At 39.7% G+C, this 20,826-nt stretch overlaps 1 protein-coding gene across 1 annotated transcript in view; it reads right to left on the reverse strand.

Annotated features, from left to right (window-relative positions):
* Positions 1–3,678: 3,678 nt before the first annotated feature.
* The window catches only part of UGGT1 (UDP-glucose glycoprotein glucosyltransferase 1), a 37,473-nt gene continuing 20,325 nt past the window's right edge, over positions 3,679–20,826 (reverse strand). The window contains exons 21-41 of the mRNA XM_058811881.1: positions 20,136–20,159; positions 19,506–19,600; positions 18,713–18,919; positions 18,000–18,131; positions 16,896–17,026; positions 16,156–16,251; positions 15,728–15,830; positions 15,192–15,271; positions 14,560–14,749; positions 12,649–12,807; positions 10,933–11,018; positions 10,507–10,591; positions 9,537–9,625; positions 9,141–9,245; positions 8,479–8,563; positions 7,756–7,938; positions 6,444–6,604; positions 5,827–5,941; positions 5,471–5,587; positions 5,036–5,195; positions 3,679–4,641 (exon numbers count right to left, since the gene is read on the reverse strand). Of these exons, the coding sequence (XP_058667864.1) occupies positions 4,616–4,641; positions 5,036–5,195; positions 5,471–5,587; positions 5,827–5,941; positions 6,444–6,604; positions 7,756–7,938; positions 8,479–8,563; positions 9,141–9,245; positions 9,537–9,625; positions 10,507–10,591; positions 10,933–11,018; positions 12,649–12,807; positions 14,560–14,749; positions 15,192–15,271; positions 15,728–15,830; positions 16,156–16,251; positions 16,896–17,026; positions 18,000–18,131; positions 18,713–18,919; positions 19,506–19,600; positions 20,136–20,159 (2,429 nt within the window). The 3' untranslated portion in view covers positions 3,679–4,615. The remainder of the gene's footprint in view (positions 4,642–5,035; positions 5,196–5,470; positions 5,588–5,826; positions 5,942–6,443; positions 6,605–7,755; positions 7,939–8,478; positions 8,564–9,140; positions 9,246–9,536; positions 9,626–10,506; positions 10,592–10,932; positions 11,019–12,648; positions 12,808–14,559; positions 14,750–15,191; positions 15,272–15,727; positions 15,831–16,155; positions 16,252–16,895; positions 17,027–17,999; positions 18,132–18,712; positions 18,920–19,505; positions 19,601–20,135; positions 20,160–20,826) is intronic.

The raw sequence follows: 20,826 nt of genomic DNA on the forward strand, positions 1-20,826 counted from the left end.
TGGTGTGTGCCGAGTGCTGAACTCAGGGGTGTTTGTGCATGCACAGGAACTGCCACGTGTGCCTTGGATGGGCCAAAGCAGCAATGTGGGAGCAGGACCCCTTCAGGATTAGCACAGTGGCGTGGGTTATCCCTGTCCCTCTAAGCCCTGGGGATAAGGGCAGCACAACTGGTGTTGTCTGACTCTGAAGTGCATTTTTGTGACTTTCCATCTTGTTAAATGATGACTTTTCATTTACTTAAATAATACTTGCACTGTTACATCAGTGCAAGTATTCATTTTCTTTATATCCCCACACAGCTAAATGAAAGAGAAATCTCCAAGTCTCATTTCTTTGTTATTTGCTTTTTAGTAAAGCAGTGGCATTCTCCTTTTAAGATAAAATACATGGAAATGGGCAGCAAGAGCAGCTTGTGGCCTGGTGGTTTGTTCACCTGTAGACAAAGTGCTGCCTGCCCTCATATGGCTTTGTAACTTCCCCAGAAAGAGCCTAAGTGGTACACAGCAAACCAGCAAGGAATGGGATAGTTTGCCCATCAAAGAAACCTGTTGTATCCAGGTTAATACAATTTTTAAAAATTTTATTTAAAAAAAGGATTCAAAACTACTTTTTGCATCCCCTCTCCCCACTCCCCCATCAGAATTTTTCTCATTTATGCAGCTCTTTTGGGGTGGAGGGTGATCAGTTCTTCAGCATTAAGTATATACAGTTACATGCTTCAATAGGTACTTCAAAAAGCAAAAGGGGAGGAGTGCAAAATCCTGTTGAGGTCATAGGCATATGATGTGTATTTATTCTTTCTGGCTGCTTCCTTTTCCTCTTTTAGTTGTCTCCTGGGATTTGGTCTCATTTCCCAAACCTGAGCAAGTTCAAACAGTCAAGTGCAGGTCTCTGTAGCATTCAGCTGGGCTTCCTGTGTCAAGCTGTCCATTTTATAGCTCTTTGATTAATAAAGATGCTCTGGAAAAGAGCCCTTGAGAGTCCCATAGGAGTTTGGAATTCATTCCCAACTCTGAAAGAACTTCAGACACATCTCTGTACTTGGAAGTATTTCAGGAGCATCACTTTCCCAGTGCTTACTGTGAAGGATCAGTGTAAAACCAAATCAAATGAAGAAATGACAAAAAGCTGACCTAGAAACATTCTTTTATAGTAGCAGTAGGTAGAGTTCCAAAAAAAAAAAACAACCTAAAAGGCAGATTTATATAAAATATTCCTATTGTTTAACAGAAGTTTAGGGGTTACCCAAATACCATTGTTAACAAGACTGGCTGGGAGGAGGAACCCTTTCCTCTTTTTCCTTTCTGGCTTTTCAACAGCATCCCAACACCTGCATGCAAGAAGTGAAAAATGTACTCCAAGGAACACTATTAAAACCTCAGTTATGTGCCCCAAAGCAATTGACAGGAGAGACAAGGGTAAAGAACAGCAGAGGTTTTATTGTGTTGGATCTTGTTCTTAGGGAAGCTCACTGTGATCTCAGTGCCAGTCAGTAAAGAGAACTCCCCACACCTTGGATCACTTGCCACACAGAGTTATGGAATATTCTTGAACAGATTACAGAAGATTTGGGTAAAACCAGGTCATAATTTAACCATGTTCTGATTCCTAAGACTGTTACTGGGTATTTACTGCTTTTATATGTCCCTTTCATTTTCTTTATAACCCTATATGGCTAAATGAAAGAGAAATCTTAAAGTTTTGTTTCTTTGCTATTTGCTTTTAGTAAGGCAGTGAAAAGTTCCTTTTAAAATAAAAGTAGAGGGCATTTCTCAAGTGTGAACTCCTCACCAAGAGGTCAAGCTGCTTTGTAGCCAGAGATGGCAACAATGTCATCACCTTACCCCAGATGTGGCTTTTCTACTCTGAGGGATGCAAAACCCCACTGTGACCTCTGTAATCCCCATTTTCTAATTATCATCACTCTGCTAGTCCCAGGACCAGGCCATCAGTGATATGACCAGCAGCTGCTCTATTTCATTAATAGATTAATTTCATCTCTCTACAAGATGCTTTCTACATGAGGGTAACAAACTATTTTTCTTTCAAGGCCCCATTGAGCATCTAAGAGCAAACACATGCACAGATCCAAAAGAAGTGATTCTTCTCTTTTTGATTGTCATTTTTGGGTGGAAATAAATAGTAGCTTCTCAGGAAAAATGGGGAATAGTTCACATTCAGAATGATCAATACCATGTGCATTTTATACTGTACTTGAGAACACCTTAAAAGTACAGCAAAGGTGTAGAATCTCACAGTATGCTTCTGGTTTCTTTCTGTATCAATTGTGAGTTAGATGACTTTTATTTCTTCATAAAAAAATGAAGAGCATAGTGTCTGTTAACTGGAGACATAAATACCCTCCATAGCCAGAGAGATCTTATCATTAAAAAAAAACCAATAGGATGCAGTGTGGGTGTTCAAGTACATACATTACCTATAAGAATGAAGAAGCATATTTAAAAAAAAAATTGTAACTGACATTTAATTTAGATGTATTTTCTTATCCAACAAAGCATTGTAAATGTGCTGAATTTAAGAGTTGGGTTTCTTCTCAGTCTTGTGGCTCCTAATATAATTTGGGAGAAAAAAGAAGCCAGATACAGTTCTAGAGAGGAAAGGGCCTTGAAAGGAACAGCTGCTCCTGTTCTGAGGGCTTGAGCACATTCTTGCTCCATCTATCTCCAGAAGGAATAAGTGGTGTACAGCTCCTGCCCACTCCTCCCTGTGCCACTCCATGTGCTCCAGCAAGGCTGAAGTGATTCGGATCAGAACACAGAAAGGACAACCTTGCCTGTGCTGTCTTAGCTGTTTAAAAGAGGCTAATTGACACAACATGTAATTAATTTGTTAACAGGTGTATTGTTTTTTACACTAGAAAGAAGTCCTGCTATTGTAAGTCTGCTTATCCTTAAGTGGAGCAGTTTTGATGGGAAGCATAAGGCACCTCACCTGTCATTTCCAGAGACACCAGACAGACTATCTGAATTTAAAACCCCACAAAGTGGGAAATACTTAAGCTGATAAACTCTGTAAGTTGCTCTTAATGTGCTTTTTTTAAGAGTTTGGGCCCTTCCTTCAGCTGGCTGGAGAAGAGCTGCTTTTTCTCTTAAATCACACTATTGAACAGTTTAAACACTGCTGATGTCTTCTTTCATATTCCTCCAAAACATTATAGCATTTATAACACAGCAATTCCAGAAGAATATTTCAATATTCTTATACTGAGATATGATTATTGGGTTGAAGGTCTTACAGCACAAAACATTGATAAATGTATGAAAACAAGGGAGTCACAAAAACCAAAAAAGTTTGGATTTCTCAAGCTGCATAGGTGACTATATTTTGTACTAGAAATCTCCTTTTAGTTTTTACATTTCAACTCTTCAGAGTTACAGGGAGCAGACTATATTAACCCTACAAAATGGGGGAAACTGGGTTTGAGGGTTTTCTTTAATTGGTATGTTCATAGTACAGAACTATGGCAGCAGCAGCATCTTTCAAAATGAAGACATGAACATGAATGATAAAACAGCCCAGGGTAATTAATCCTTGCAAGAAGAAACATCTTTGTCTATGCACAGAATGCAAGCAAATGCAAGTGAAATATCCAGAAACCCCAAAATCAAATGAGGACTCTAATGTGTGCAAGGAAAAAGGATGATCAAAGTGGGAACTAAGGCTTAAGACCTAAGAACTCTGAAGTTTTTATTGATGTGACAACTTCTCTGTTTGAAGAAAAATAAAGTTAATGAAATTTACATGATGATAAACTTCCAAGTTCCACAGATTTTTCATAAACAAAAAAACATTCATGAATCAGTGAACCACAGCAAGAGTAAGGCCCTGCCAGTTGTGCAGACTGATTTACACTTGGAGGAGGAGGAAGGGAGGGCACTTTGATTCAAATCATAGAGACTAGGATGAACTCAGCTGCCAAATTCTGTGTTCTGCTCACTTTGTGAGCTTAGGCATTTGCATTTGGATGGGCATTTAAAGAGACTGTGGTAGAGCTTTACATTAAGCCAAACCATCAAAAGTTGGGCAATAAATGAAGACAGAAAAGAGAAAATCAAAATAATGCTGATTTTGTTACAAAATCAAGGGCAGACTGAACAAATCCAAGAAGTATTTTCAATTGTTTGAAAACCTGAAGATGAAACAGTGTCCCAAATTCAAGGCATAATTTCGAGCTTTATAATGTTACCTGGAAAAAATTATGTCCATCAGATGAGGTTAGGATGTATGTCTGCAATTCCCAGACTGTCAAGTTAGATCTGAGGCTAAACTGGAGCTTCAGCAGTGGTGGAGGCAGCAACAGCTGAAGGAAGAGGCTGTGGCTCTTCAGGTGGATTGTGAAGTTTGGTTTCTGAAACACTAAATTCCATCACGGGGTCTTTCATCACCACCACAGGTGCAAAAAACACCAGTAATGCTAATTCCAGCAATCCAGATCCTATTTCATATGCAGAAATTAACCCAAAGGCAAGGAATAGAAATGCATACATCATCCCATTCAATTATTCAGCAGTTTTGCAGACACACCGGAAAAAAACTAGCTTCCAATATAAAAATTGTCTATGAAAGAGTCTAACTTGAATTTGTCTCCATGGATCATAATTCCACATGTGCCTCTGGATCTGTAGAAGAGGAGAGAAAAATGAGCACTCAGTTTGAGCTGCCTCAGTTGGCAGGTTGGTTTGAGAATCAATAAAGCCTCCCAAGACTTGTTCTTTGCAAGGTATCAGTGCCTGAAGGACAATTCTCACCCACAGTGTGTAGCAGAACTTCTTTAAGGGTTAAGAAAAGGCCAAGCTCATAAAATTTCAGGAACAGTGAGGGTCTTTTACAGAACTGGAACAAATCTGTTCTCTGGCTTTCAGAATTAGGTTAAATTACACCAGACTTGCTCAGCAAGTTCCTTCCATCCCATGATGATTTCATTCAGCCCTGTGCATGGTACAAGTGAGGGAGGACACAGCACAAGACCAAAAGGCACAGAGAAAGTCACAGAAGTACAGAAAGAAAAATTACCATGTGTGTGTTGTCCTGGCATCTCAGCTGGTGTTCCCATTTCCTTCTCCTTCTGGAAATTACTCTGGAGCAGTTTGATTTCTTGATCATAGTCCTGCCACTCTGGAACTATCCTCATGGCTGCCTGCAGCTTGGGCTCTTTGGTCATTGGGTTGTTACACTGCAAACAGAACAGATAGGCTACAAAAGGTGTCTGCACTCAACAGAGGTGTGCTCCCCTCTGCAGGGATCTTCAGCCAGAGAACAGTGCAAAGTCTCTTTCCAAATTCATAACAATGCCACTGCTCCAGGTAAGAGAAACACAGAAACTAATGGAAAAAACTCAAGTGCTGAAAATGTGCAAGTAGTGGTAGAGGCTGAGGAAGGGAAGTGCCTCTACAACTGGTTGCTGTATTTTATTGTGCTGTAAGAGTGAGGGAATCATCCTGCACTCACCAGATCAATGGTTTTTGCTCTCTTCTTTGAGGAATCATCACACCATGTTTCACACCACAGCCACTCCTGTGGTAAGGACTTGATTGGTACTTGGTGGATCATGTTGTTTGGCAAATCCTGTCGTGCAGAGTAAGAGTTAGTGGCTGTTTCCACAGGGTGCAGGATGGGAGGAGCAACCCCCCTCCCAAACCAACAGGATTGTGAAGGTTAACTTCTGTAAGAGTTTTCTTATTTCCCAATGCAAATATAAAGTGATGAATCCACACCTCATCCCATTCCAAAGACCTCGGGGAAAATCCCAAGTCCCATCCTGACACCATAGCCCAGTAAAACAAAACAAACACAATAAAGCACACCTGATCAAGGTTGGACAGACTGTTTGGATCCTGACTCAGACCCTGATACTGTCCTCTGAGTCGATCTCCAGCTGCTATCTTCCTGAACTTCTTCAGATCCACAACGTACAGAGCACTACGTGGAAATGATGCAATTAGTTATGACTGCAATTAGTAATTCACTGAGGGGTAACACTGCAGCCCTACTAAACCCCTGAGACACAATACCCTAAAACAGTCTCAGGGTGGCAGCACATCTATGATCTATTACAAAGCAGGAAAGCAGTTCTAACAAAAAAGAATTTCCAACAAATTGGAAATTCAGGAACAAATCATGGCATGTACAAAAAAGAATTTCCAACAAATCTGTCTTAGCTTTGCTGTCATGCAGTCCCTGTTCCAACATTTGTTATTAACAAAGGAAGATGTCTGTTAGTTAACAGTTCAGTTCTTCATCTCTAAAAGTTGTAGCAAACTGAAAATAACTTGTCTCTAGTGCTTCACTGGCCACAGAACCTTAAAGAGGCAACAGGAAGCAACAAGTGGTTTTCAGGCAGAGCTGCATACCTCAGCTAGTTTTCTGCTAAATCCAAGTAGCAACCTCTCTATTTTAGGAAAAAAAGAAGAATTCTTCATACCTGATGTGGTATTTTCTTCCAGCTAAATGACTTGCCCAGTATCCTGATTTCCAGAACCTGTATCCATCCATCTCCCTTCGGCTGTCACAGAAGGGGGTGTATCCATAAGGAGCACCATCCAGGTTAAAATCCCTCAGTTCCTTCAGGTCTGTGCGCACAATCTGAAGGGAAAGGACATTTTATTTGCATTTCTAGGAGCCTACCCTTCTAGGGTTGCTTGCAAATGCTGTATAGGATTTAACTCAAACTGAGCAAGCAGATAAAGGAAGAATTACCTGATATATATGTGGCAGTTTTTTGCATTATATATATGTAGTACAAAAATACAGCACAAAAGGTGTTGTCTCCCCTGCCCTAAGAGCTGGAGCAAATAAAATAGAGCTTCAAATAACCTGATGGGGGTTGGTTTGGAGAGATGAAGTGCAAAACTGTTTCTTAATAAGCAGCAAGAATTCTCACTATACATGAACTGGGATTCTTGGTATCCCTTCCTCTTCAGTGTCTGCAGACTCTTCAGGGATGAAAGCTTTTTAATGGCTTTTTGACACAGATGTGGCACTAACACTACTTTAAAAATACCACTCTAATGGGAAAAAAATGCCTTAGTGTCTCTCACAAGCAGAGAAACAAACTGTCTAAAATGACAACTGGGGAGCTGGAAATCTCTCCTAACTGATCCTTCAGCTTCAGTTTGACCTGGCATGGCTTCCCACTGAACATGTGCCAAACACCCCAGGCAGTTCACACTCACTTGTTGATAATCTGATAATACTTCTCACTTCACATGTACTTTGAGAGTAGTTTTGGCAGTTCTCACTGTGCACATTTCCTGCCCTTCCCACCCAGGAGCTGAGGAGGGGGCACAGAAAGCCTCCCATGGCCTTGTGCACAAGGGATTTGCCTTCTCTACCTCTGGCCAAGGTAAAAGCAGGGCCTGGGAGGGCAGAGTGGTTGGTGAGTTAGGAAAATACCATTTGTGGTAAGTGATCTGCAGGCTGGGAGAACAGACTGAACTGCAAAAGTGGAAGGGTGAAATGAGAATCTGTTTGGCAAGCTGGCTGGAATCACAGTGAGTGAATGAGGAACCAGATAACAGTAAAAGACAGGCCAACAAAGCCAATCTTGTGGAAACAGGCACAAAACCCAGCCCTCAGTGAAGCATGCCATAATTACAGAATCAACCTCTAGTCATGCCTGTGAAGGGCTCAAACTTGCAACCCTTCCAACAATATGGAAATTGTATTCTAGAACTTATTAAGAAAAAAAATTAGGAAAAAAAGAAAAGATCAAATAACTGCAGCCTCTGTGTTACCTGATCAGCATCCACAAAGAGGATTTTATCAACAGCTAATGGGAAGAGCACATCTAGAAAGAGGATCTTGTAACCCCAGATGATTCGCTGCTTCTCTGTCTGTTGGTGCAGCCAGCGTGGCCATTTATACTGGACAAGCTCATACTGGAAATTGTACTTCTTGGCCATGTATGGGATGAACTCCTGCAGAGGGAGGGGAAAAAAGCAGCTTATCTCAGTTCTTTGTTCCTCTGCAGGAAAAAGAAAAGCACATTACAAGAGACAGACTTCAGTCGAAGGCACAGAACATCAGCAAATGAAATACCACAAAGAAAATTAGTTTTATTTTTAGTTCACACAAAACAGAGGCCCAAGCTGAACAATCAATACAAATTGTAAAGGTAACTAACTATTTCAGCATTTTTGTCCATTACGAGCCATTTCATAGTGATCCACAGAGGAGAATGCATTACTCAAATCATAAAAATTCACAGATGGGACAATTGTTTAGGGGTGTACACAGCAGTGTAAGTGGGAGCATGTAAAATGAGAGAAGAGCATTGGGAGAATTTTTTTACTAGAAAAACTTGGCCCACTGTCACATCAGCTGACATTCCCATCTGTGAGGCTTCCTCCAGCTTTGGGTGAGTTCATGTTTAGCCAAGTGATGCTGGGAAAGGGAGGGGGAAGCAGCTTGTGGCACCTTTCCCCCACCACCAAATAAATTTCTAGTTAGTAACAAACCTTGAATGTAGGTGATAAGTAGTTCTTCAGAAACCAAAACTTTAAAGGAGTCTTGGTGTGTTTCAGCACAGACAACATCATTATGCTATCAAAAGAAAAAAAAAAATAAAGCAGTTACAGGAACAAGTGGCATCCATGAAAAGTGAGCTGTGGAATAGATCACAAATTGCTGGGCTACATGATTAAATTATTTGTAGTTATGTGTCAGGTAACTGAACTTTATAAATAAAGAAAAAGTGGGTAGCTTCAGCCTATTGTAAATTGCTTAATTTTATCCACAAAATTACTAAACCCCCAACATCTCTATATTTTAACTAGGCAGAGAATATACAACCTGTTGGCTTTCACAGTCCTTTGAGAACAACAGAAACTCAGATTCTTTCCAAAGCAACTGTGACTTATTCTGTAACTTCTTAATGATACATTGGTTATATTGTAGTGAGAAAACTTAGGACAGCAACACACCATCTATTAAACTAAGTCAATTTTAACTCATGAATGCTATGCAGACAGAAGTTCCCATGACATGGTAAATGCAGATTCTAGTGGACTTCTGAAGCATTGAAAAAGTGGAGTTTTTTATACTCTTACAGATTGTAACCTTTTTCCTTGTGCAAGGCCACCACCCTTTGGCACACTGGGGTTATAAATTCTCAACTAACCGTAGGAATCTCTCATACAGGTGTCCTGAAGCCACAGAGAATATATTTAGTACATCATCTTTATCCTGTTTCACATCTTCATTCTTCTGTCCTCCTGTGAATCCCCTGAAAGGAAAAACATGGTTCTGTGAAGGACAAGCTAGGAAGGGCCAGCTCTATAGGAAAGGCTGCAAATACAAATGTTTTCAGGCTCCCAAGTAGCAGGGGGGGTAAAGGAAGGTAAAAGCAGGTGCAAAGCAGGAGCCCAGAGCTCTAGAAACAGAGGAGTCCAATCAATGACAGCCCTGAACTCAAGCAGACTTAACAGACAGCTGTGGAATTTCACACACATCATGGTATTCCCAAATAGTTTTCCAGTTTCAAGAAACTTGTAGGTTATCATTGAATTAGTTTTACCATTTCAGAGATTCCCAAAATCCAGATTCATTCTCATTGGTGCCATCACTTAGCAGATCTTCATTCATCATATCAAACTTTTTCTGCACCTGTGAAGCAAGACATGGCTTTAGTGAGTTGGAACCACATATTGAGTAGATATTGCAGGAGTGTTATCCTGCCACTGGTTCTGTTTTTACCTACTTGAATTACACCCCATGAGCTGGCAGGTAACCTAAGCTCTCTGGGAAAACAGCTCAGTAATGAGTGACTTTTTCCACACAGATTTCAAAGGAGCTTTTAGACACCAAAGGCATTTTAGTCTGGATGGTTAAAATGCTTTTTTAAGAGATATTTAATGAGATGGATGCCAGTGATCTTTCTGGCTAAGAAAAACCTTTAAAGAAACCAACAACCCCTACCACCCCTCAAAAAACCAACACACCAACTCCACCAGTCTCTAAGTGGCATAATTGTCACTGAGACTCCAAAGCAGATACACAAACAAGACAGTGAATGGGGAGAACATCCCAAAAATAGCCCAGCACATGTAAATAGAGGTGTGAACTGGCTCTGTTATAGCCATCACTTATCTACCAGTCATTCTCCTTGAACTTCTCAGCTATGGCATTACCTGACAGGCAACCCTAAGAGACAGCAGATTAGTAATTTACCATTTTTTTCTTTTTTTTTCAAATGTATTCTCACCTAGTCTGTGCCAGAGTGACACAAAAAAAATGAATAAAATTGTGAGTATTATTGTAGCTCAGGGACATACACAAGGAACAGGACTTTGTCATTCTCTCCTGTATTAAAAACCCAAATCAAGGCTACAGATGATGCTCTCTACTCCTGATACAGTGAGGTGAGCTTAGTGCAGACTGCCTCAAGTGTGAGCTCATGGGAAAGGAGCTTCAGGCCTTAATCCAAGTTTCTCCCCACTGTTGATCCACCTGATTTCTTTAAGGGCACCTTAGGTTTATAAACTCACCTTCACTTTAATAATTTTGCTCTTGAAGTTATTGAGAACAACAATAACTTCATTAGCTTCAGGTGGAGAGTCCGTGCCATCATGACTGAAAATAGAGCAAGATACTGATTTTTACTACAAAGCAAAAATATGGTTTTTATTTCTTCTGGCCATTTTTATACATATATTTAACCTCAGCACTGCAAAACAGGTTTCAGACATGCCAAAGAAACAAATACATTTATCTGAACACACTTAATGGGGTTTTTAATTAATGAATTTCACCTTGCATAACCTATGTTTAGTATGACATGTAATTTGCTGTTTAATTTGCTGTTCAGGTCACCACACTTTGGCAAGGGAACCATTAGATTCACATATTACAATGCCTATCTACTTCAGAAGCTTTACAAGAAAAACACTGAAGTATTTCTTTTCCTGGCCTACCTGTAGATCCTGTAAATATCTTCAGATCTGCCTTTTCTCAGTCTTAGAGTCCATGCACCAGGATTGGCTTTTAACTGGAAGTAGCCCTGTAAAGTGAAAAGAATATTTGGCACTTTCCAGAAAATGCAAATGCAGAAAAATTAGCTTTAAAGTTATGGGTTTTGACTCACTGTTTTAGATCTAAAATGTTATTTGCAAGGCCATTGATTAAGGGTTTTAAACCCAGAGAACAGGAGAAAAGCCCCAGAAATCATTCCATTCAAAATTGCTGGGTTTTCCTAAGAGCTAGAAGCTTGAAAAAGTCTTGCATTATTTGTTAGATCAAAGTCTTCGCTGTCCTGATGGGAGCAGTGCAAGCCCAAAGTCTTTTCCTGCAAAAGGTTGCCTTCATGAAGGAGTGAGGGAATTTCAAAACTCTAATTTGTGATTATACAAGAAAATCTAAAGGAATTCTGAAGCTCTACAGAGTGGTAATTCTAGAGCAGAAGCAGTAACATAATTTACAAGTTACAAGATATCTCTTCTACAGAAGTTAAAAAATTACAATGTGAAATTCAAATATTGTGTTCAAGTCTTGTTAAGCTTCAGATTCCAGATCTGAATATTTTCCTCAGTGATTTAGATTATTAGACCTATAGAAGACACATGCAACTGTAGAGATGCTCCCATTCACTTTTGTACTGTGGCTTCAAATGCTTGCAGTTCCTATGTGAGCCAAGCTGCTTTAATAAGAAAATTTTAAAATATTTTTGAAAATTTTGATGCAGTTAATTAGAAAAAGGACACTTCTGAGTTTTTAGTCCCCAACATAAACACACCACATGTAAAATCACATGTAAAATAAGGCACATCTTTCTTTCTACAGTGAGAAATACAACATCACTGTAGGATATACTCTGGCTAAGAAAAGGCATAAATTGAAAATTAGTAAGAATTCTAAAGTAAATATTTAGCACCAGGAAGCAAGGAATATTTTCTCCTTGTTTTTCTTTTAATTCATTTAAATAAATGTAATAACTTTAAAAACCTTAAAAATAATAATAAAAAAAAAAAAAAACAACACAAGAGGTAATGTACTTCAGTTTTTCACTAACATTACATATCAAGAAAACACTCCAGTGCCAAAATTCCTCTGCCATAATTTCAGTCCATTACCTTTCCCCTGCTCCAGTGTGGACACTGAGAACAGACACATCCCTTATGCAGAGACATTACAAAAGCAGCTGCAGGGAATAATCATACACTTGGATTTCCAGCATCTTTCCTCACCTAAAATAAGCAAATCCCATTCTTTCACACTTCCTTTATTTTCTACAATGCCAATTGTCCTTGCTGACTCTCTCCATTTATGGAACAGGTCTCTTGAAGAAATGGGTCCCAAAAATGAGACAGCCTGAGGCTCACAGCACCAGAGCGATGGCCCAGGGAGGACCCTGTCCCAGGAAAACAACTGAGCTCCCCTGGAAAGGGGCTGCTTGAGAATACTGGCAGCATTTAAAGACATTCCAGAATATCTCAGAAGGGAAAGGAGCTCATCTTGAAAGAGGTGAGAGGTGTGAAGCTTCAGACATCAGTGTGAGGAATGATGGGGTTCTGGTGCATCTGCATCAGCTGTGGAGCACAAGTTACATCCCAAAGCCAGAGGCCACGCTAGGAAACACCCAGGGGTGGAAGGCAGGGCTGTGCTGGCTGTGCCAGCTCCAGGGGGACACTCACCAGGTTGGCCATGACAATGGTGTCCACGATGACAGGGCTGCTGGAGGTGCCCAGGGTGAACTGCAGCCCCCGAGGTGGCTGCCCAGTTGTAATGTCATAGCAGTGGCCCTCCAGCAGCAGGTACTCCAGCTCATACTCTGCAGCTACAACACTCTCCACCTGAAAGGAGCAGATACTGCTGACTGCAGCACGAGCTCTAAAGTGCCAGATGTTATTCTCTAGAATAGCTATAGTCATTTAAAAAAAGCTATTTCACCAGAGTAATTTTATTGTTAGACAAATACCTAGAAAACCTCAAAAAGCTCAGCTCCTTCAAGTGACAAACCTCACACAAATATAAGAGTGGCCCAGACAAAAGTATTTGAATCTCAACATATGCTAGGATAGGAAAAGGGAAAGATTGTTGCTCTATTCCACAATTTATTTTTTTAACATTTACTGGTGAATGGAGAATTGGTATCTCATAAAAAGTATATTATGGGATCCAGAATTTTGACTGCAAATGTGTTTAAAGCTCATCTCACCTAGTATTAGCCACCTGAAATAAAAATTTTATTTTGCTCTGCATTACTCTTACAGTGCACTAGGGTACTGTCAGGACACACCCATTCTTTTTTTTCTATACTGAACAAAGGTGACGAGGAAAGAGAAGAGAAAAAATAACCAAAGAAAACCCCACAACCCCAAAAGTCTTGGGTCCCTACCAGGCCAAATTCAGATGTAGCCTGAGGACAGTACATAAGCAGAATGTTAGTCTAATCCCACAAAGCATCTCCTCTCACTGCACATCCAAAATGACACATTTTTAATTGCTACAGCACCAACAGACTGCACATTGGGAACTGGAAATGGTGCACCTGCAAAAGTAAAGCTGCTGTTTATTTGGAAGTTCAGGAATGCACTTGGAATGCCTGAAGCATTTAATCCCCCTCCCTCTCAGATTTTCAATTAATCAATGGGCCAGGCATGGAAATTAGAGGCTTTAAATGTAGTATCAATGCTTCATTTATGGCTTTACAGTTAGATTAAGAGATGAAAACAAAGAAACTCCTAAATCAAAACATACTAACCCAAAACCAAAACCATAAAACACACACACAATTTCCTAGATTTGTGAATAACTAGTACAGAATCAGTAATACCAGATGTAGCACAATACCACACCATATTCCCAAACAGTATCAGAGAGATGCAGAAGCAAGAGGGGGCTAATAATAGGGACTAATAATACAGTGATCAGTGAGAAGGGGACCCATATTTGTGATGCCCACAAGGCTGCAAACACTGTCACTTTTCCAGAGGCCTCTTTGTAAAGGCTTTGACAGTCTTGCTACACACACATGTGTAATATTACAATAAGGTAAATAAATAAGGGATTTTCCCTATTTCTCCCTCTGAATGTTGGGCAGCACTGCCCAGATCCACAGTCCAACAATCTGAGTCAAAGTCTGCTCAAGCAGCAGCAAGCTCCTGAACCTCAGCTGGGCCTCCTGAACCTCAGCTCCTGAGCAGCTGAGTGGATTTCTGCTGCATGGTTTTACTGCTGCACTGATACTGCACATCCTTCTGTGGACCACAGCAGTGTTTGCCAGTTAATAAGCACTGTGAAATTAGTGAAAACTGAAACCAGCTTGGTGGCTTCTAGGAGCAAGGGGAAGGACCTGCTCCAAGCCTATGGTGTCTGAACCCCTGAGTCAGGCATCCATGAGTAATTGAGAACAGCAATCCTGCTGTTGGGGAGCTTATGCTTCCCCTCCTAGAAATCATTTAGAGGTCTGTAAATGCAGTAATATCCACAGCTCTATGTTTACTGACATTTTAAAATTCTGCATTTCTTTCCCATTAAATAAAAACAAGCCCTGGAAAAGCAGCACCATTTAAATGCAGTAGGAACATGATGATTTCTCTTACCTCCTCTAAGAAGATATTGTCAAGGTCATAGGGGGTTCTAACAGATTCCACCATCCAGCTCTCAGGAGTGTTTAAATTCAGAGTGAACAGTGGAGACTGGGGCATATCCAAAAACTTGGCAATTGGTCCTGGAGCAAAGTTATTCTCTGCTGTGAAAGAAATCTCTGGCTCCAAAACATAGCGGTAAAAGCTGAAATTTCAGAGAGAAAAGGTTAGAACACCCATCTGCCAAAATTTGCTAATATTTCACTTTCATTGTATTTGCAGATGCCATCAGCTTTCCCTGACCTCTGATATCTCCAAGCCTTTGTCCAAAGCAATGCAGGTTGTGTTAACCTTAGGACAGGTCAGAATTTCTATCTTGAAGGACCAAAACAAACTGTGCAAGACTTAACTAGTAAGTTATTTAATTTTATATAAATACAAAAAAAAAATTAAAAGCAGCCAACTTGTAAAATAGCAGAATTACTTCATGCCAATTCCCAGATTCTCTGTGGGAAATGATGTTATTATATAAATGAGATCAAAGCAGTTATTGAGATTTCCCATGGGACAGCTGACCATGCTTCTGTGCTTGCACATTCCAACAGGTTTCTCTCTCTCTGCCCACCCTGTATCATGGAACTGCTTACCTTTTCAGTGGCATGTCAGAAAGCTTAGACTGGCAGTTCATAAACACTCTCAGATTCATATTTATCAGTTGGTTCAAAACCTAAAGTAATAAGAAAGAGACATCCCTTAAAAATCTAATGAGGAGAGCTGACCACTGTTTTATAGACAGGACCTCAGGGTGGATGTTATCTGCTCATTCCCAATCCTCCCTCCTTGTGGTTTTCTTTACCACCCCTTCCCCCTTTTTAATTGGTGGTTTTAAGCACAGTTACCTGCTCCTCATATTTCAGGCATTCTTTTTGGCTAGCTGAGACACTCCTCAAGAACAGAGTTACTGCAAACTAAGCTGTTAGAATAGTGAAACTAAAAGCTCTCTGGACAATAGCTGAGTATGATTTTATTAGTGTGTAATACAGCTTAATTAGTATTTCCACTGATAAATGCATTGTGAAATTCAGACACACTATTAGAAAGCCACTGGTCACCACACAGTCAAAGAGGAAGCAAACATTCCAAAAGGATGGAATTTGAAGTTCTCACAACCCTGCCTACGTACCAAAAGTAATGGAGCAAGTCTTTGAGCATCTCTGGTCACAGGATCAACAATAGCCACAACATCAAAGTATGTCTCCCCCTCTTTTGGTCTCAGTTTAACTGCACTAAACAGAAGAAAATACAATTTTAAAGTATCAAATACATGGATAAACACTTGAAATGCATTACAACCCACTGCTATCCACCTCATTCTGAACTGAAATTACTTCCTAAATGCTGTGCACCTTCAGAAACTTAATAGAAAAAAAAATAGACATATAAATGTATGTTTATATAGATAGGTGAAGAGATAAAATGAATTTCTGGAATCTTTCTGAAAACTGTTGGAGACTTTCCTACTGCTACTTAGATTTTTTTTTTAATTAAATGCAACACAGAACATTGGGGAAGTTAAAAGACACAGAAAAGCCTTGTTCAGCAATTCTATACCTGTATCGTTCTTCAAAAAACTGATATTCAATCCTTGCCTCTCCTTTTGGCTGAGCAGAAAGAAGAGCATCCACTTTCATTACCAAATCACTTGCCCTGAAAAGGAGGAAAAGAATAAGGCTTGCAGATATCAAGGAAAAAGGCTGTACTTATCACATTTCTGTCAGGCAGCAGCAAAAGAGAAGGCAAATAAAATCCAGATACCAAACACTCCTACTACCTACACAGGCTCTGAAGAATTAAACATATTTAAGGGTTAATCCACCAGTAATTTAAACTGGTTGCAGCCTTATTACTGAGTATACCAAAGGATTTAAGTCTAACAAATACAGAACAGCTGTATTTTAGGGGTTACCCATGTTACAGGACCTGAATTCCTGATCTTCACCAACCACTCAGAACTGAAAGCCATTCAGATCAAACCCTTATTTCACTACTCTTCCCATTTTACACTGCAACTCTGAGCACTAGGAAGCAATCCTCTAAGTGGAGAAACTTTTGAGAGGGGTCCTATCATAAAAGATAATTACTTTTGAGCACTACTTCTTTTTCAGTATTTCCATAATTTTTCAGTCTAGTATTTTAAGAATATATTCAATCGTTAAGGTGTAAAACCTCTTGAAAGTTCAATGAAAATAGATTTGTACATCACACCTTTGCCAAGAAGCAAAATTGCAACCTACAGGTCTGTCAGCTTTTCTTGAATTAACTGAGATTTCTAGTGACAGCTGTTTACTTACAGATCTTCTTCAAATCCCAGCTGTTGAATCTGAGATTTGATTTTCTGTCCCGATGTCTTTAGGATTATATTTTCAAGGAGATGAAAATCATCCTGGTTGAACATCTCTCCATCCTCTAATGGGCCAATAATCTACCAAAACATAGCAGAATCAGCATTATTAGGTGCCCTGGTTTGAAAAGGAAGTGAGTTTTTTGGGAGTTTGGTGGTCAAAGTAAAGGCTACACTGAAACAAAATTCAAAGATGTATTAAATAAATACTCCAGCCCAGTCTCAGTGGAAACCAACCATTTAGGCTGGTATTAATGTCAGTGGCAGCAGAGTTTAACAGGTAAATTCAGGTATTGAGAGCCAAGAGCCCCAGACTAAGACATAAAATACACACTTAAAATTTTCACTGGGTCAGGCAATTAAAATTATACATGAAGTACCACATCTGGAAGGGGCAGCAGAATACCAAGCCAATTCTAATAGTACAGCAAATCTCCCTTCTGCAACCTTCAGAAGCCTAAGAGTTATCTAGACAAGTCTTGTTATTCTGCTAATGAGAAAAATAGAACAGAACAACTCAACGCCTGAGATTTTTAACCCACTGAAATATCCAGCAACCACTGAGACCTGAATGGGTTTGTTCCTAACCAGAAACAGATGACAAAAGAAAACTCAATGCTGTACACAGCTGTGTTTCATTGTTTGCAGTGAAATGCTATTGTAACATCATTTACCTCATTTCAGATAAACTATAATAAAAACAGATGGTAGAAGAGACCAAAGCACCTTGGTCAGGGCATTTTCAGTACACTGAAGCAGCATAATCTTACAAATTTACCATCCCCTTCTACCTCTGAAATCAATTCACAACCAGCATGAAGGAACTTTGTTATTGAGAGACCTGAATTTGTACCAAATGCCAGCAACTAACTGCACACATTAAAAAGAAAAGGTCACACAGGTGTGAATAAATCAAACTGGAAGTGATCCTAAAGATTGCTGAGACCTAAAACAGGCTGGCACTCCTGTGTCTGATCCCCACCCAGACTCTGCTGCTCAAATCTGCTCCTTTCTCACACTGGAAAGTCTCTTTCACTGTCTGTTATCATCTCACCCGTCCATTGCTGATCACAGCCCTCTGCCCCTTCTTCAGCTTCAGAACATCTCTGCAGTAAATAGCATGGGAGAGAATAAAATCCACCTTGGGAGATTCAAAGGCTTCTTTGAAAATGTTGGTATCCATACCCTAAAAGAAAAGAACACTTGACATTGGAATAGGAAGAAAACTAGACCATTGCACACTTTTTAAAAGCAATCTTTTTGTTGTCATTCAAGAACATCTTTGTATCTTGCTAAAACTGATCCCTGGCCCCCTTTTCTTTGTGGCCTTAAACCTAATTCTTGCTTGTCACCACTATCCCAACTTCTGCTGTGAAGCTACTTAGACCAGTTCCAATCTTCCTGCCCAACTTTTTAAAACCTACTTTGAGACATGCACTTCTACTTTTTCCCATCTTTTAAAAGAATATTATTCTCTTAACCATCCAAGAAACACTGACTCACTTAAATAGATCCCTGCATCCACGTTCCTTTTGCCTTCTTCAAGATACATAGCTCTGATGAGTATGAGGATTTACTTGATGTTTAGATGGATTGTTCTATTTAGGTAAACCCTTCAGAGACTGAAAAAAAAGCAAACTAGCAATCCCAACAGGGTTACTTTTCTCTGTTACTGCACCTTCTGCATATGAATATACTACACTAAAAAATGAATTTGAGGAACAAGCAAAGCACCCTCCCCATGAAAACACCAGCAGACATGCCTACCCCAACAGCAAATTCCAAGATGTCAGCTCCTGCCTCCAGTGCCTTCACAGTTTCTTCTTTTGCCATCTTGGTGATGAAGTTCTTGGCATTATTTGAGGTTTGTGTCTGCAAAGCTGCCCATATGGCTTTAGCCACAATGGTATTCTGGCTGTTGGGTTCTTCACTGGGATTATTAATCATGCTGATTCGAATGTTATTGCTGGATTTCTGTGTTTAACAAAACAGGTGATGGAAAAGTTTAACATTTCAGATGAAATAAATATATAATAAACACTATAGCAAAAGCTTTGTGTTTCTTAACCAGAATATCAGATTTCAAATTGGGTAAATAGCAGCACAAGGTTAAATAATGAATTAACTAATTTAACATCAAGCATTTAGCTTATGTATAGGCTCCACTGTCACAGCAATCTTCCAGATAAGCCTGTGCTACCTAAGAAATCCAGGACCATGGCCACCACTCAGTCTGGCAAAACACACTGTAAGCTGTGCTTTATTTTGTTCAGTTATCCTCCAGAACCAATGGAGCAGAGAGTAATGCTTTTGTTTATCTCCAAAACAAAACATAGATATTTCAGTTTAACACCACAGGTTTAAAAGAACATTTATTGTATTCTGTCCTAGCTTAAGATCAGCAATGTTCCAGTCCCTAAAAATGAGATGAGGCTGGAAATTAGAGACCCTGCAGGGAGAACCAGGTGATTTCACATGAAGACTGTGTAAAACACAACTTGTGTTTTACAAGCCTCTACCAAGGGCTTTGCTAACCCATTCCAATGAATGTGTTACCTACCTGATGTTTAATGGCATCATACAACAATTGCCTTCCTGAAGGTTTATCAAAATCACCAACAATCCAAAAAGTAACTGGTCTAACAAAGGAATCATCTGCAATTATTAAAAAAAAAAAAGAAATTTGAGAGTGAAAGGAAGGAAAGCTTCATTTTTTTTCCTCATTTGGAGGTAAACTGCAAAGACACACATGCAAAGACTTCAAAAAAGTAAAATTCCATAGAATTTTACTATGGGTGAACCTAAGCTATGAAGCCTGGCAAGACAAAATTAATAGCATTGGTGTATTAGTCTTTATTAGGTCATTCAGAAAACCCATGTGGGACAGCATGCATTGCTCTAAGCTAGAATCTTTTAGGATTTTTGTTTGTTTGCTACTTTTTCAATTACAAATCATAAAGAAACACATAAATAACTTGGAGATTCCAGCTGGGATTGGAATCCAGCAGACATATCACTTCTTTGTATTCAAGCTGTTAATTCACAAAATCAGTTTTGTATAAAGACAGAAGTGCTGGAGCAAACATGCATTCCAACAGCTTCCTTCACTGCCTGCTGGTTCTAAAGCCAGTGTCATAAAGGAACCAGAAAATTCCAAGAATAATATAAAAAATGCCAAAGCATGAGTTACCATAGATCTCCTTGGAAGACATTCCTGGTCAAAGAGCAGAAAGGAAAGGGGAAAAGGAGAGACACATTAATAACTTGATGGTAATCCCAATGTGTATTTAGAAACTGCAGCACTGTACTGGGCATAACTGAATCACTACAGTTCAGATCCAACAGCAACAAGTTGTGCTAATTTTATTCCAATAAGCTTTGACTTTTTCTTCCCCTCAGACAGATGGATGCTTGATTTTCATGCTAGCTTTAATTAATATTACCAGTTTCATACCACAGGGTGAGGACATCATTCTGAAGACTGTTTACAAACACTGCTGTGCCACTGTGCTGTTATCTTCCCTCTTTAAAAAGCAGCGTGGCAGTGCTGTATCAGTGCTGGTGCTGAGCCAGCAGCACACAGAACTTCTCTATTACTTCAGAAAATAAATGTGGTACAGCAATACTGTAACCAGATAGCAGCTATTAAATATCTTAAGTGGCAGAAGAGGCAGTGACCAAAAAATGTCAAGCCATGGAATTGCAAATTAATGCACTTTCCAACAGGCATGCCAAGGTGTGGACTTAATTAAATCCACTTGTTTAAATCCCAGGGACTGAGCATGAATGAAGAGCAGGCATGAGGCAGGAAGAGCAATGGGAACATTTCAGGCAGTGCACATGGATGGCAGTGACTGGAGACAGGACCATGGAAATTTGGG

Source organism: Ammospiza caudacuta, chromosome 11 (genome assembly GCF_027887145.1).
Source record: "Ammospiza caudacuta isolate bAmmCau1 chromosome 11, bAmmCau1.pri, whole genome shotgun sequence".
Lineage (NCBI taxonomy): Eukaryota > Metazoa > Chordata > Aves > Passeriformes > Passerellidae > Ammospiza > Ammospiza caudacuta.